The sequence below is a fragment of the Podarcis muralis genome, chromosome Z, assembly GCF_964188315.1.
Source record: "Podarcis muralis chromosome Z, rPodMur119.hap1.1, whole genome shotgun sequence".
Taxonomy (NCBI): domain Eukaryota; kingdom Metazoa; phylum Chordata; class Lepidosauria; order Squamata; family Lacertidae; genus Podarcis; species Podarcis muralis.
In genome coordinates this window covers 48,205,859-48,220,420 of record NC_135673.1, presented here as the reverse complement: position 1 = coordinate 48,220,420, position 14,562 = coordinate 48,205,859, and the positions used below count along the sequence as shown (strand labels likewise).

General features: G+C 52.6%; 1 protein-coding gene and 1 pseudogene across 1 annotated transcript in view; both read right to left on the bottom strand.

The window, feature by feature from the left end:
• Positions 1 to 4,248, bottom strand: part of WDR44 (WD repeat domain 44) — a 45,481-nt gene extending 41,233 nt beyond the window's left edge. The window contains exon 1 of the mRNA XM_028714305.2: positions 4,069 to 4,248. Coding sequence (XP_028570138.2) covers positions 4,069 to 4,148 — 80 coding nt within the window. The 5' untranslated portion in view covers positions 4,149 to 4,248. The remainder of the gene's footprint in view (positions 1 to 4,068) is intronic.
• A 1,288-nt stretch (positions 4,249 to 5,536) lies between these two features.
• Positions 5,537 to 11,841, bottom strand: LOC144326224 (uncharacterized; annotated as a pseudogene).
• Positions 11,842 to 14,562: the final 2,721 nt, after the last annotated feature.

Here is a 14,562-nt window from a genome sequence, read left to right as displayed (position 1 = left end):
GGTCTGATGCATCTTATAGAGCGAAAAATGCGGTATTTGATGTATCTGTTTGATGTCATGCAATCAAGAACAGGAATGGCAAATTAATCATTATTCATAATCAACATGAAGGGGGGGGGGGGGAGAGACCTGAAGCAGCCTCTCTCGCCCTGCCCTGAACTTATTAACAGCTTGCCAGTGTTTTGTTTTTTTAAATCTGAAATAAAGAGTTGGAGACCTGAGCCTTTCAAAAAGATTGCAGCGACAGCAGTTTTTAATCAGCAATACAAACAAACCTTAATGCACTTTGCTAAACACACAGCATGAAATGTGAAATTTAAGAGTGAAACAGCCCCTCCACCCTCTCTCTTTTTCTAGGCAACTGGCTGACTTAAAAAATATCAACTGATGAAGGAGGGTAATTAAGCCTGCAGCCTTCCTCTTGTAACCAAATGGACTATTTCTGCGTGACTACTCCAGCACTCTAAACAGGTCCATAAATCACTTTTATCCCAGAAAAAACCCTGTTATTTGAATATTTGTCTATGTGTACCTACTTTAGATTATTTGTGCCGCACTGACACCCTGAAAGCAGAACACCCAACATTCTTCTGCTTAGAAACACACACCAGACAAACCCAAAATCTTTTTAGGTGATCACCCAGAGTCCATGGCTTTTTACAAGCACAGTCTACTCCAAACAAAGACAACCAGAAAGAAGACTGTTTCTGTGGACTGGGACTTTCGCCTAGAGCCATTCTCCACCTCCTGGAACTTGTACAATGCCACCAACCACTAGAAGACTCTGTGGATCACTCACAAGATCTACTCATCTGGGTTGGCATACTGGTCACCAACCAATCACTAAAGTCCATCAACAGTTCCTTCTGCCTCTGGAGGAATAGCTTGGAACTCGCCCATGAGGAAGAGGTCCCAAATCAGTGGTACAGCAGCAGTGTTCATTTCACAGCCTCTCTAGAAAACTACATCCAGTTGCAAACACAATATTGAGCTAGATGTATTAATGGCCTGACTCAGTACAAGGCAGATCCACGGGTCCATGGAAAGGCTGATTCCATGGCTGGTATCTTTTTCATCAACCAGCTCCTGCAGCAACTTACGCTCCTCTGGATCAGACTTCCCAGCCTGGTGCTTTCCAGAAATTTTGGAAACTCCATCAGCCCCAGCCAACACAGCTGATAGGATCTGTAGTTCAAAACATATGGGCCAGGGAAAGCTGATCAAGAGAGAAGTGTCTGAGAATTGTACCATAACATCAGCTACCAGGAAGCAGAAGAGGCTTCTGTAAACATCTTCACTTATACTTTGTGTTCTGCACACGTTTAAATTGTCAGCAGCTTTGAGCACCAGTCTTGGCTGAAAAGTGAGGCAGAAATATAACGTGAAGAAAGGTTAAGGTCTGCAGCTGGTGAAAAACAGAAAGATAGAATACTACAAGCAGCCACAGAATAGCTGCTATGCTATGTTACTGGGGGGCTGCTCCTCAAAACCCAGAATTATAATCTCCACCAGAGCATGAAAGCATCCAACTGTTTTATCAGAAAACAGACAGTTTATCTATGAAGTTTGATTCTGCATTCATTTTAGACACACACTCACACGCTGTAGTAAAACAGGCTGATGTTATTGTGGGGAGGGAACTGGTCACTTCCAAATCCTTGAACCCGCCAAGAAACTGCCTACTTTGAAGTTTGCTCCCTCCTTTAATCTTAAGCAGCAATGGAAATTCTAAGTCCACCTGTTACTTCCTGCACTGATGCTTCTAAGACCTAAGCAGAGCCTTCAGCAACCTGGAGCCCTCTAGATGTTTTGAACTCCAGATGGGAAGAGCTGAAGATAGACCTATACAGTGGTACCTCGGGTTACATACGCTTCAGGTTACAGACTCTGTGAGCCACACAACTGCACCTCTGCAGGACAGAGGAGACAACCTGTTGCAGAGCACCTACAACTCGCAGAGCTGAATCTCGGTGGTTGTTACTAGCCTGGGATGGAGGAGGGGTAGAGGAAGAGAGCCCATAGTCAGAGTATCTGTTGCAGGAAAAGTAGGCTTGTGAAGAATGCAGGAAGGGGTGTGTTCTGCACTGAAAAATGCAATTCGTTGTTGTGTTTTTATTTTTTAAAGAACAACTCCTTCATTGGCAAACAAATCTGCTGACTTCAGGATTTCCCCCAGAAGCGAGATCTGATTCATGGAAGTGAACACTCCCTCCTCAGAAATGGAACCAGAAGGGGAGAGCATGACAGTGACAACAGCAGTCCCAAGTTAAGTGTGGTGTTTACACTGCCTGGAACATTTCGAACTTTGCCAACACGACAGTCCTGGTGTGCGTGACCTGCATCTGTGTCAACACCCATCCCGCAACTAGAGACCAAACTCACCCCCCCCAATCTGCACCATCTGCAGGCAGAGAAGCTGCTGGCAAACAGCAGCACCACCAGGCCCACAAAACAATCCACCTGCCAGACTGCTGAGCACCCAGCTCTAACATGTTGCCTACCAAAGTATCACACACCCTTTCAGGAACAGGGGATTTTTGACCCAACCCTTCTCTTACAATTGGCTTGCTGCTAAGAAAACGGAAGAGGAAGAATGACAGCGATTTGTGTGTTTTGTTTTTCCTGACAGCTGGGTGCCAGAAAGGCAGCATGCAGCAACCTTCTTGCTTGGACCAGCTCACAGCCATCCCCTTGATAGGAAAACTGGGAACTCAAATCAGCAAAGGGGGCAGCAGAACACCACACACACAGAGGGAAGCTTGAAAAAGGAGGAAGGCAGCTTCATAAAAAGGACAAGGCAGAAAAAAAGGAGCCCCAGCTCTGGGGCATGAGCTAGACTGCCATGTCCACAAAGGCACGAATCAGGAAAAAGCAGCCCAGAAGGGAGGGAGATAGGGTTGCCATGGACCCAGGATGCCTGGGACAGAATATGATGCTAAGAGAACATGGATCCACCTGGCCAAGGGGGTGACATGAGGTTGTAATGAGCAAGGACAGGAAGGCAGGACAATGAATTGGGGGTCAGGTAAGGAAGAGGTTTGAAGAAGCCAAGAAACCGTGGTGGGAGACCAGTGTTTAAACGTCGTGTTGGGCCATGAAGCTCACTGGGTGGCCTTGTTGCTGTCGCTGCCTCTCCGCCTAACCTACCTAGCAGGGCTGTTGTGAGGATCAAATGAGGAGGAGGACAACCATGTACACAACATCGAGCTCCTGGGAGGGAAAGGTGGGATATAAATGCAGTAAATAAATAAAAAGGAGAGCCAGGAGGAAGAGCTGGCTGCTCCAGCTGCTGGGAGTTTTGTGGGAGGGGGGGGGGTTATTGGTCTGAAGTTTTTACCTGCCTAAATCAACTCTGCAGTTCACTTCTATTTACATTTGGGTTTTCGGGTGCTGGTGGGCTGCAGTTGCAGGGACAGGTGCAAACAGGAGAACCAGGGGAGAGAGGTAGCAGAAACGGTGCTGGAAGGATGCAAAAGGAAAAGGGAGAGCAACGCAGCAAATACCTAATGGCGGGGGGGCGAGAGGGAGGAGAGCTGGCTGCTCAATGGCAGCAGTTTAGTGCAATCTGCACTGAAGTTTAAATCCGAATTAGGCTTGTCGGGTTCACGCCTTGGTCTCCCTTTGAGAGCCAGACTATAAAGAAGGGGATGGTGAGAGAAGAGAGGAGAGCAGGCTGGCCACGGGCAGCAGCTCGGTGCAATCCGAATTAAGGCTTCGATTCGGATTAGGCTTGCTTCGGGGCGCGCAGTACCACCCACCCTTTCCCTGCTGCAAGGGGGAGGAAAAGGGAGGTGGGCGGGAGAGGCAGGAACAGTAGAATGGGAGAGGTGCCTGGGCGAAGAGGCAGCGCTTCGCCGTAATCCGAATTAAAGGTGCGCCCTCCTGCTCCGCTACCCGCCCGCCACGCAACCCCATTAAGCAGGGACCGAAAGGAGCTGGGGGGTCTCTGGCGGGGCAGGCAGCTTCTTCAGCGTGCTTCATCTTAATCGAGGCTCTGATCCGGAGTCGATCCGGATCGTGCGTACTCCCGAGGCGGCGCCTCCCTCCCTCCCTCCCTCCCTAACTCACGCCGAGGGGCTCCCTCCGTGCTGGGCGACATCCTCGGGCGCGTCGTAGAAGAGGTCCTCCGTGTCGGAGTCGGACGCCATGCGGACGCGAAGCGGCGGACGGACCCACAAGGGAAACCGGAGCAGAGGTGGCGGCGGCGGCGGCGGCAGCAACCGGGCCGGGCCTCGCGCGCGAAGTCTCGCGAGAGAGGGCTGGGGGGGGGAGAGGGAGAAGGGGAGGGAAGCTGCAGAGCTACGAAGAGGGAAGCGAAGAGTTGGAGGGGTAGCCGCAGAGACACTTCTGGGTTCCACTCCGCCAGGTTTCCCCCAAGCAATCTGAGACTGTGCCTGCATGAAGCTCTAACTTCTCTTCATGCCTCTTCTGGCTCTGGGAGACAAGGCAGGAGGGGATTGCTCATTTGTATGTACAGTAGTAACATTAACTGTTAATCCATCCCCCACATATTGCTGTCAGCACCCCAAGGCAAAGTGTAAGCCGTGATTTATTTATTCTGAGGGTACTGAAGGTTATGCAGCACCTATCTTTTCTAGAAAGAAAAGCACTGGTTAAAAATGTGGCACTAACTCTAACAACTTCATAGTGAGTTCCGGCATCTTTTTTTCTAGAACAAAAGCACAGAGTTTTATTTTAAATAACTGCAGTAAACAGAATAGTCGTCAGCAGGAAGAAGGCATAACTATCAGATCATGGTCAAAACAAAAAAAATTCCTTCCAGTAGCACCTTAAAGACCAACTAAGTTAGTTCTTGGTATGAGCTTTCGTGTGCATGCACACTTCTTCAGATACACTGTGTATCTGAAGAAGTGTGCATGCACACAAAAGCTCATACCAAGAACTAACTTAGTTGGTCTTTAAGGTGCTACTGGAAGGAATTTTTTTTGTTTTGACTATGGCAGACCAACACGGCTACCCATCTGTATCAGATCATGGAATCACTCTGAAAGATGCCAAAGCATGCAGTACTGTGTGGAACAAGCCCCACACCATGAGTAGGAGAGGAACATGTTGCCCCATCATCTGAGTACTTCACATCACTCCCTGGAAGTTAAAATGCGCTTCTCAGCTGCATCTTAATAAACAAAGGTGCTTGTGCCATCCAATCAAAAATTAGGAGCAAGAGAGCAGGGAGAGAATATCTGAAGGAACATGGAGGGGGACATATTATGCTTTGGGGGTGTTTTTCTGCTAAGGGGACAGGATGCCTTCACCGCATCGAAGGGATGATGGACGGGACCATGTATCGTCAAATCTTGGGTGAGCACCTCTTTCCCTCAGCCAGGGCATTGAAAATGGGTCGAGGATGGGTATTCCAGCATGACAATGATCCAAAACACACGGCCAAGGCAACAAAGGAGTGGCTCAAGAAGAAGCACATTAAGGTCCTGGAGTGGCCTAGCCAGTCTCAAGACTTTAATCCCATTGAAAATCTGTGGAGGGAGCTGAAGGTTCGAGTAGCTACACATCAGCCTCAAAATCTTGCTGACTTGGAGAGGATCTGCAAAGAGGAGTGGGACAAAATACCTCCTGAGGTGTGTGCAAAACTGGTGGCCACCAACAAGAAAACTCTAACCTCTGTAATTGCCAACAGGGGTTTTGCCACCAAGTACTAAGTCATCTTTTGCAAAGGGATCAAATGCTTATTTCACTCATTATAATGCACATCAATCTCTGACTTTTGTCTTCTGGATTTCTGGGGTTTTTCCTGTTGTTATTCTGTCTCTCACAGCTACAATAAACCTACCAGGACTCTGTTGAAGATGGCACCTGAAGCAAGTCTCCTGTGAGCCTCAGCAGAGTGAGTAGGAGCTTTTAAAAAAATAATAAGGAAAAAAGACACACTCCCGGAAAACAAGCTTATATCGCAGCCAGATAAGGACTCTGGGAGTTGCTGAACAGCATTTTAAACATCCTCCCTTCCTTTGAGGCTCTTTGAAATCCCGCTGAAGCCACCCAAAACTCCTTGAGGTTATCTAAAACTATTTGAGGCTAATTACAACGCTCTGAGTTTCCTTCAAACAAAGCCCTCAAATATACGGACGGGAAAAAGTAACCCAAATCTAGTCCGGGGATGGTACTCAGGCGGCAAACGGGCAAATTTAGCAGGGGATCAAATACTTTCCCCCCTCACTGTACACAGAGCCCTTCCTTTGGTTTCCTTACACCTCACGAGGGGCCTGGCCCCACACCCAACAGAGTGGCAGCTTGAACCATGGATCACCACTTCAGAGGGGACCCAATGTTGTTGCCTTTAGATTCCCTTTCTCCAGGCCCACAGAAACAAACTCCAGCAACTGCTCAGAAGGATCTTCTAGTTCAAATCCTATCAGGGTGTAGGGCAACCGGGAGGTGTGGAGGCTGGGTATGATGTCCATTGAGGAAGAATGTGCTTTGATTGGCTGTGTAGTTCTGAAGGCCATTCATCCCTAGGTTTGACTGACTTTCTCCCTGCTATGTACAAGGCCTGAAGTAAGGAAGGCAAAGCTTCTCTGCTCCTTGCTCCTCAAATTGCTTTGCAAACATGTGCATATTAGGTACTAGGAGGAATGCTGACTAAAATACTGATGAATTTTCACAAGGCCTTTATCATATTTTTAACAAAATGCAAACTGTTCTATACGTTTTCACATGGAAAGAGGTGAGTGAGCAGAAAGTACCCCCTAGTGCAGGGGTCTGCAACCCGCGGCTCCGGAGCCGCATGTGGCTCTTTTACACCTTTGCCGCGGCTCCGGGGCAGATACTAGCGAGGGGAGGAGGCGCTTTGTGCGCCCCGACACTCCCCACTGTGCGCTGTACTGGCTGTGACGTCGCATGGGGCGGTGCGTGCGTTAGTCACACACCGTCCCGACGTCACCTTCCTGCCCGCCTGCCCGCTACATTGTAAGGGGCATGTACGCTGGTCACTGCATTGAAAGGGGGCATGTACGCTGGTCACTGTTTTGAAGGGGAGTGAAGAACACACACACACAAAAAGGTAACTTGTTAATTTAACGTTTATTTCTATGAGGAGGAGTGGTTCTGAGGGGTCAAACAAAGAAATAATAAAAAAGTGACAAAAAAGTTATTTTTATAATGACGAGTTTTGCGGCTCCCAGTTTTTTTCCCCTTCGGAAATGGGTCCAAGTGGCTCTTTTTGTCTTAAAGGTTGCAGACCCCTGCCCTAGTGCAGTGTTTCCCAACCTTTTTTGGGCAAAGGCACACTTGTTTGATGAAAAAAATCTTGAGGCACACCACCATTACAGCCCCGTGACGTCAGCGCGCAGCGTCACGCCGGGAGGGAAGGGCGCCGGGGCGCTGCTGCTGCTGCTGCCGCCGCCGCTCCCGGCAGGCATGGGCCCAGCTGAGGCGGCGGCGGCTGTTGTGGTGGTGGCGGCGATAGCGGGCGGAGGAGGGGGCGGCGGCGGGGCCGAGGTGGCCGGCGGCGGTGGGGGAGGCGGCGGCGGGTGGAGCAGGAGGGCGGCCGAGGCCGGTGAGGGAGTAGGGTTGCCCGAGGCTTGAGGAGCCGTCGCCGGGAGTTGCTGCTGCTGTTGTTGCTGCTGCTGCCCGGACATGCCGGCCTCCTCCTCGTCTGCTGTCTCGCACTCCTCCCTTTTGCGCGCGCTGCCCCGCCGCCGCCCCATTGGCCGGGTCCTGTCAGCTGATCCTGTGTTATTTCCTGTGTGTGTGTGTGAGGGGAGAATGGAGAGAGAAACCTCGGCACCACCACCGCGGAGCCGCCCCCGGCTCGACGCGGATCCTCGCCGCCGCCGCCCCGCCTCTCGCCGCCCGACTCACCCGCCTCCCTCCCACGGCACACCAGGCAACGTCTCGCGGCACACTAGTGTGCCGCGGAACACCGGTTGGGAAACACTGCCCTAGTGGGACAGTGAGCCAGTGGCACAACCAAGACTTGTAAAGTCCTGAGGCTGCCTGGTCTTCAGTGCTTGGAGTGATGTTCTCCTGCACCAGCTGATGCCCTCCAGATGCTTAGGACTACAGTCCCCACCAGAGCCCCTCATTCATTTAGGTGTTCATGCTATGTAATCATGTACACGCTGAATAACAACAATAAAATGGATGCCAGGGCCATTATCAGCAATAAAGTTTTCTTATTTGCAGATAACACAAAGCACTTTGGAGCAAAAAGTGACCGAGGAAGGGTAACATCAATATCAGTGAGCTCCCGTTGCTCGGTCCCTGCTCCTGCCAACCTAGCAGTTCGAAAGCACGTCAAAGTGCAAGTAGATAAATAGGTACCGCTCCGGGGGGAAGGTAAACAGCGTTTCCGTGCGCTGCTCTGGTGTCAGTGTTCCGTTGCGCCAGAAGCGGCTTAGTCATGCTGGCCACATGACCTGGGAAAACCATTTGCAGAACAGACAAACTCCGTCTCCCTCGGCCTGTAAAGTGAGATGAGCACCGCAACCCCAGAGTCGTTCGCGACTGGACTTAACTGTCAGGAGTCCCTTTACCTTTATGAAGATTAAGGCACATCTCAAAAATCAAAATGATTTTACAGTCATCCTTTACAGACTGTCCTCGGGTCTGGTATTGGACCACTTCAATTGGATACTCCCTGCCGAAGTAGATAGATCCTCCGAGCTGGAAGGCCCACTTGCCCCCTTGACCCGTGCCCGTCCTGGCTGATTAGAGTGTGTACAGATGAGGTGCGCCCCCCCGGGTGAGATCATCAATCAGTCCCTTGGCATGGGGACTTTCCCAGGGGCGTTGAAGGAAGCAGTGGTGCACCCGCTCTTAAAGAAAACATCTCTAGATCCTTTAAATCTATCCAATTACTGCCCGGTTTCGAATCTTCCATACCCGGGTAAGGTAATTGAGAGAGCAGTTGCTGAACAGCTTGGTAGGTTTCTGGATGACCCATTTCAGTCTGGCTTTTGCCCTGGTTACGGGACTCAGACGGCTTTAGTCGTCCTAACAGATGATCTCCGTAGACAGCTGGATTGAGGCGGGTCGGGACTGCTGATTCTCTTAGATCTGTCAGCAGCCTTCGACATAGTTGATCACGAACTTTTGGACCACTGCCTTGCCAACGTGGAGATTCAGGGCACAGTTCAACAATGGCTGCGCTCCTTTATCTCAGGTCAGGGACAGAGGGTGGCGCTAGGGAGGGAGTTGTCACCGTGGCACTCCTTGATGTGTGGAGTCTCGCAGGGTGCAATCCTTTCCCCAATACTTTTTAATATCTTTATGCGCCCCCTTGACCAGATTGTCTAGAGCTTTGGGCTGGGTTGTCATCAATATGCTGATGGCACCCAGCTTTATCTGTTGATGGACGGCCGCCCTGACTCGGCCCTGGACACACTGACCAGATGCTTGGAAGCTGTGGCTGGATGGCTGCGTGGGAGCCACTTGAAGTTAAATCCTTCGAAGACAGAGATCCTCTGGCTGGGTCCGGACGACATGGGGTTGGGGGGCCAACTCCCATCTTTTGCGGGGGGCTCAATTAGTGTCAGCGCCTTCTGTCAAGAGCTTGGGTGTAACCTTCGATGCCTCCCTTTCCATGGAGGCGCAGGTTGCACCCACAGCAAAAGTGGCAATTTTCCGTCTCCGCCATATTAAGCAGTTGGTCCCTTACCATTCTCACCCTGATTTGGCCACAGTGATCCATGCGATGGTCACCTCCAGGCTTGATTATTATAACTCGCTCTACGCGGGGCTGCCCTTGAAGCTGACCCAGAAACTCCAGCGGGTGTAGAATGCTGCAGCGAGGCTCCTTACGGGGTCCTTGCCATGGGATCACATTCATCCAGTGCTTTACCAACAGTAATCCTCCAGCCTCTCCTGCAGAGGCTCAGGACAGAGAGGCGGAGGGAACTAAGTTCTCGCAGGAGGAGTGCTTGCCTCCAGGCCAGGTGAGGCGAGTCACCTGTGGACCGGGGCTGCCCTATGCCTCAGAGGAGATAAAGGCCAGCCCACCCAGTTCCAGGTTGCGGGAGCAACATCGTTGGTTACCTGTTCCTGCAGGCATCCTGTCCTGCTTTCTGCCAGAGTTCCTGACCACGCTCGACTCCGTGCCTTGGATTCCTCTTCAGCCTCGGACCGGACACGGACCACGCCTCATGGTAACCCCCCCTGAGAACAGCACAGGTACATTTGTAGTCTGCGCAGATGCGGACCGAACCATTAGGCTTGACAGGTGTGACGATCGGGGTTTCCCAGGGGGCATTAGGCACAGGCTCCAGCACTCCTTGCTCCATAAGCTGGTCCAGTTCCTCGCCTATACGGGGTTTCAGGGTGGATGGGAGCCGGCGGGCCTTGATCCTGACAGATCGTACTGCGGGGTCAAGCTGTAGGGCAATGGGGGGCGTATACTGTCCCAATTTCCCATCAACCCCCCCCCGGAAATTCCTTGCATGTAGCGTCCACGTCCACTTGTAAGTTAGTGCGGTTCACCCCGGTGATGGCTAGCTCCAGTGGTCCAAACCATGCCAACGTAGGGGCCCTAGACCACAAGCAAGTCCATTTGCCACGTCCACCCTCGATATTGCACCCTGAAGGTCCCCACCCCCATTGTGGAGACCTTACGTTTATGGAAGTCCCGAATAGTAAATGGGGCCGGCCTGAATTTGGGACCCCCACTAGGACACAGTTTCCTTAAGGTCCTTGCTGAGATTATGGATAGAGTTGAACCCGTGTCAAGCTCCATGCGGCACGGGGCCCCCTCTGTACCTCTACATAATTTTTCTCTATGTTGGGGTGGGGCAGCTGGTATACCTGGCACTCCGTGCTCTCCGTCAATTTGCCTTGGTGCGATGGGCCCCGGGACCTGGGGCTCTTGGATCGGTCATCCGATGCCTAGTGTCGGGTGGGCTGAGCCCGACACACTTGGGCGATGTGTCCTGATTTTCTTCACTGCCTGCACTCTGCGTTGCGGAAACGGCAGGTCCTCCTCTCGTGACTCTCCCCGCAGCTTGCGCAGTTCCCTCCTTCTCGTCGAGGCAGCTGTGGCCTGTGCGGTGCTTGAGTGCGCTGCTGTACTCGGTGCACCTCCTCCCTGTCAGATCCTGCGTCATTGGCGAGGTCTTCATGGTGGACCCTCGGTTGGGACAGCAGGCTTGGCCGTGCCTCTTGCGTCGACCTCTCGGCAGCTTCCGTTGCCAGGGCCTCCTCCAGAGCGACCTGAAATGTTAGGTCCTTCTTGGCGTAGAGGCGTCGTTGCAGCTTCTCATCCTTCAGGCCACAGACGAGATGGTCACCAAGCATGTTCTCCAACTCTGAGAAGTTGCAGAACTGGGCAGCTTGGCGGAGAGAGGTCACAAACCCAGTTATGGTTTCCCTAGGGGCTTGCTGCTTTGCGTAGAGGGCATTTCAACGAGCCACCACTGAGGGCTGCAGCGAGAAGTGCCCCTTCCATTATTAATTTGTAAGGAACAGTAGCGACGTCTTCAGGCGCAAGGAGAGGCCGGGTGATTTCGAACGTCTCCTCTCCGTAGACGCTGAAGAATATTGCCCTCTTCCTGGTGTCATTGGTGACCCCCTTGGCTTCTAGGAGGAAGGTGAAACGGGAGGCGTATGCTTCCCAGTCTCCTGATTCTGGGTTGAACTGTGAGAAGCTGCTGTTGGTTGCCATTCTGAGTTCCTTGGGTCCCGGAGCTGAAGCCTGGATACATGGTGCGAGGCAGCGGTACGGCAGGTGGCAGTGCTGTGCTGCTGTGTGTGGCGGTCAGCTCAGCGGGATCCCACCTTTGTCGCCAGTGAAATATACTCGGAGTTGAGTGTGGATTTCTTGCTCTTTATTCAGGTTATAGTAGCGAGGAATGGAAGTTCCCCCAAACTGTCTGCTTTATATACATTATTTACACAATGGGCTGCACGTGATTGGCTAATTATGGGATTCTCCTGTAGGCCAATCAGGTTGCAGATTCACTTCCACCTGGAGCTAGATTGGGTGGCTCCTGCGAACCAATCAGACTGCTGCATTCTGAATCCTATTGTTCTAGGACCAATCAGACTGCTGCATTTTGAATCCTATTCAACTCAGTACATAACACGCCTGTTAAGCCAAACAGGTCAGTGAGAATATGCGCAGACTACAAGTGCACAACCAACAAGGCACTTCAGCAGCACACTTATCCAGTTCCTGTCGTCCACCAGCTGCTGCATTCTCTGGGTGATGGCAAGGTCTTTGCTAAACTGGACCTTGCCCAAGCCTATCAACAACTGCCTGTTGAAGATGATCGTCACCCACCGAGAGGCATTCCAGTGCCGCTGGCTACAGTTCGGGATAAGCGTGGTTCCTGGCATCTTTCAAAGCCTCATGGAGCATCTCCTGCAGGGGCTACCGGGCATGGTGCCGTATTTCGATGATGTGTTGGTATCCGCAGACTCACACCAGCAGCTGTTTGAGCGCATCCACGCCGTGCTGACCAGGTTCCAGGTAGGTGGCTGGGCTCAAGGTGAAAAAAGACAAGTGCCAGATCGCCGTTCCGCAGGTAGAGTTCCTGGGTTACCTTATTGACGCCTCCGGTCTTCACCCAACTGCATCCAAGATCCAGGCCATTCAGCAGGCCCCGATTCCAAAAAGCAAGACGGAGTTGCAGGCGTTCCTGGGGCTGCCACAACATGTTCCCGCCAAACAAAGCAACGCTAGCCGAGCCTCTACACTGCCTCCTCAGCACGAAGGTACTGTGGTCCTGGGGTCATCAGGAAACAGAGGCCTTCAACGCAGTCAAAGCCCTCCTCTCATCAGACAGTGTGCTGGTACAGTACAGTGAAGCCAGGCCGCTGGTCTTCGCTTGTGACGCCTCGCCCTTTGGCACTGGCACTATCCTCCGTCACCGGTTTCCAGATGGTAGGGAAGCACCACTCGCCTTCTTCTCCTGGACGCTGTCTCTGGCCGAACGGAATTACAGCCAGCTCGACAGGGAGGCACTGGCACTTGTGGCTGGAGTAAAGAGGTTCCACAAATACCTCTATGGGAGAATCTTCGACCTCATCACTGGCCACAAGCCACTCCTGGGCCTCCTCACCAGTGATCGACCAACTCCACTGGTCCTCTCGCCACGCATGCTGTGATGGACTGTCTTTCTGGCAGCTTACAGCTAGCAGCTCGTCCATCGCCCTGGAAAATCGATGGGCCACGCCGAAGCTCTTCAGTCGTTGCCCTTTTCCAGCACTTGTGGAAGACCCGGCTCCTGCTTCATCGCTCCTCCTACTTGAGGACCTCCCAGCAGCGCCAGTATTGACCACCGATGTAGCCTCCGCATATGCCCAGGACCGCACCATCAACTGTGTACTCAACTGGGTGTGGAGGGGGTGGCCGGAAGGGTCTTTCGCACCAGAGTTCCAGCCGCTTGCCACCAGACAGCACGAGCGCTCAGCTCATTGTGGCTGCCTACTGTGGGGAGACTGAGTCGTGGTTCCCAAAAGACTCCACCAATGCGTAATGCGTCCTTGAGGCTCTGCACATCGGCCACCCAGGGATCGTCAAAATTAAGGCATTGGCTCGGTGTTATGTCTGGTGGCCTAACATGGACGATGCCATCACTTCGTGGGTTACCTCCTGTCAAGCATGCCAAGAGACGAGATCTGCACTGCCAGCAGCTAAGGGCAACACCTGGGAGATGACCAAGGCATTCTGGTCAAGGGTGCACATCGATCTTGGTGGCCCCTTTCATGGCCGGACCTTTATGGTGGTGGTGGGCGCCTATTCCAAATGGCTGGAGGTGGCCCTGATGCCCTCCACCACTACTGAAGCTGTCATCCGGGTGCTGCGGGACCTGCTTGCAACTCAAGGGTGTCCTGATGTCCTTGTCTTGGACAATGGACCTCAATTCACATCAGGCACCTTTGAAAGGTACCTCCAGGGGCTGGGCATCCGCCATGCCCTAACGGCACCATTTCACCCGGCCAGCAATGGGCAGGCCGAGAGAATGGTGCGCTCAGCAAAAGAGACACTGGCGCGTCTGGAACAGAGGGACTGGCACGAGCGGGTCACTGAATACTTGCATGTGCAGCACATCACTCCTCATGTAGCCACAGAGCGGAGCCCGGCCGAATTGCTAATGGGCCGTGCCACCGCCTCTGGTCTCTGCTTGACCGGCTGCACCCAGACTCTGGTGTGGCTGAGCCCCCGGGCTGTACTAATGTGCCACGGTCCTTTATTCCAGGGGATCAGGTTTTTGCCTAGGACTTTGTGGGGGACATTCCGCCGGCCACGGTAGTGGGAGTCACGGGGCCCCGTTCATACCAGGTGGCACTTGAGAACGGACACTTGTGGCGCCGGCAAATAGACCAGCTAAGGCACAGGGTTGGGGATTTGGACACTACCACTGTGCCCCCAACTGTGGCCCCAGCTCTGGAGCGGTTGCTAATGGAAGGCGAGGTTTCACCTACATCTTCCTCACAAACTGTGGGCATGGAGCCGAGCTAAGCCTTTTCGGTGGATCTGCCTGGCTCTCCAGAGACTTGGACCACCGCCATGCCTGACCGTCCGTTGAGTCCGCTCGTGGTGGTTCCTTCAACAGCAGTGGAGCCAGGGAACTTGGGCTCAATGCTACA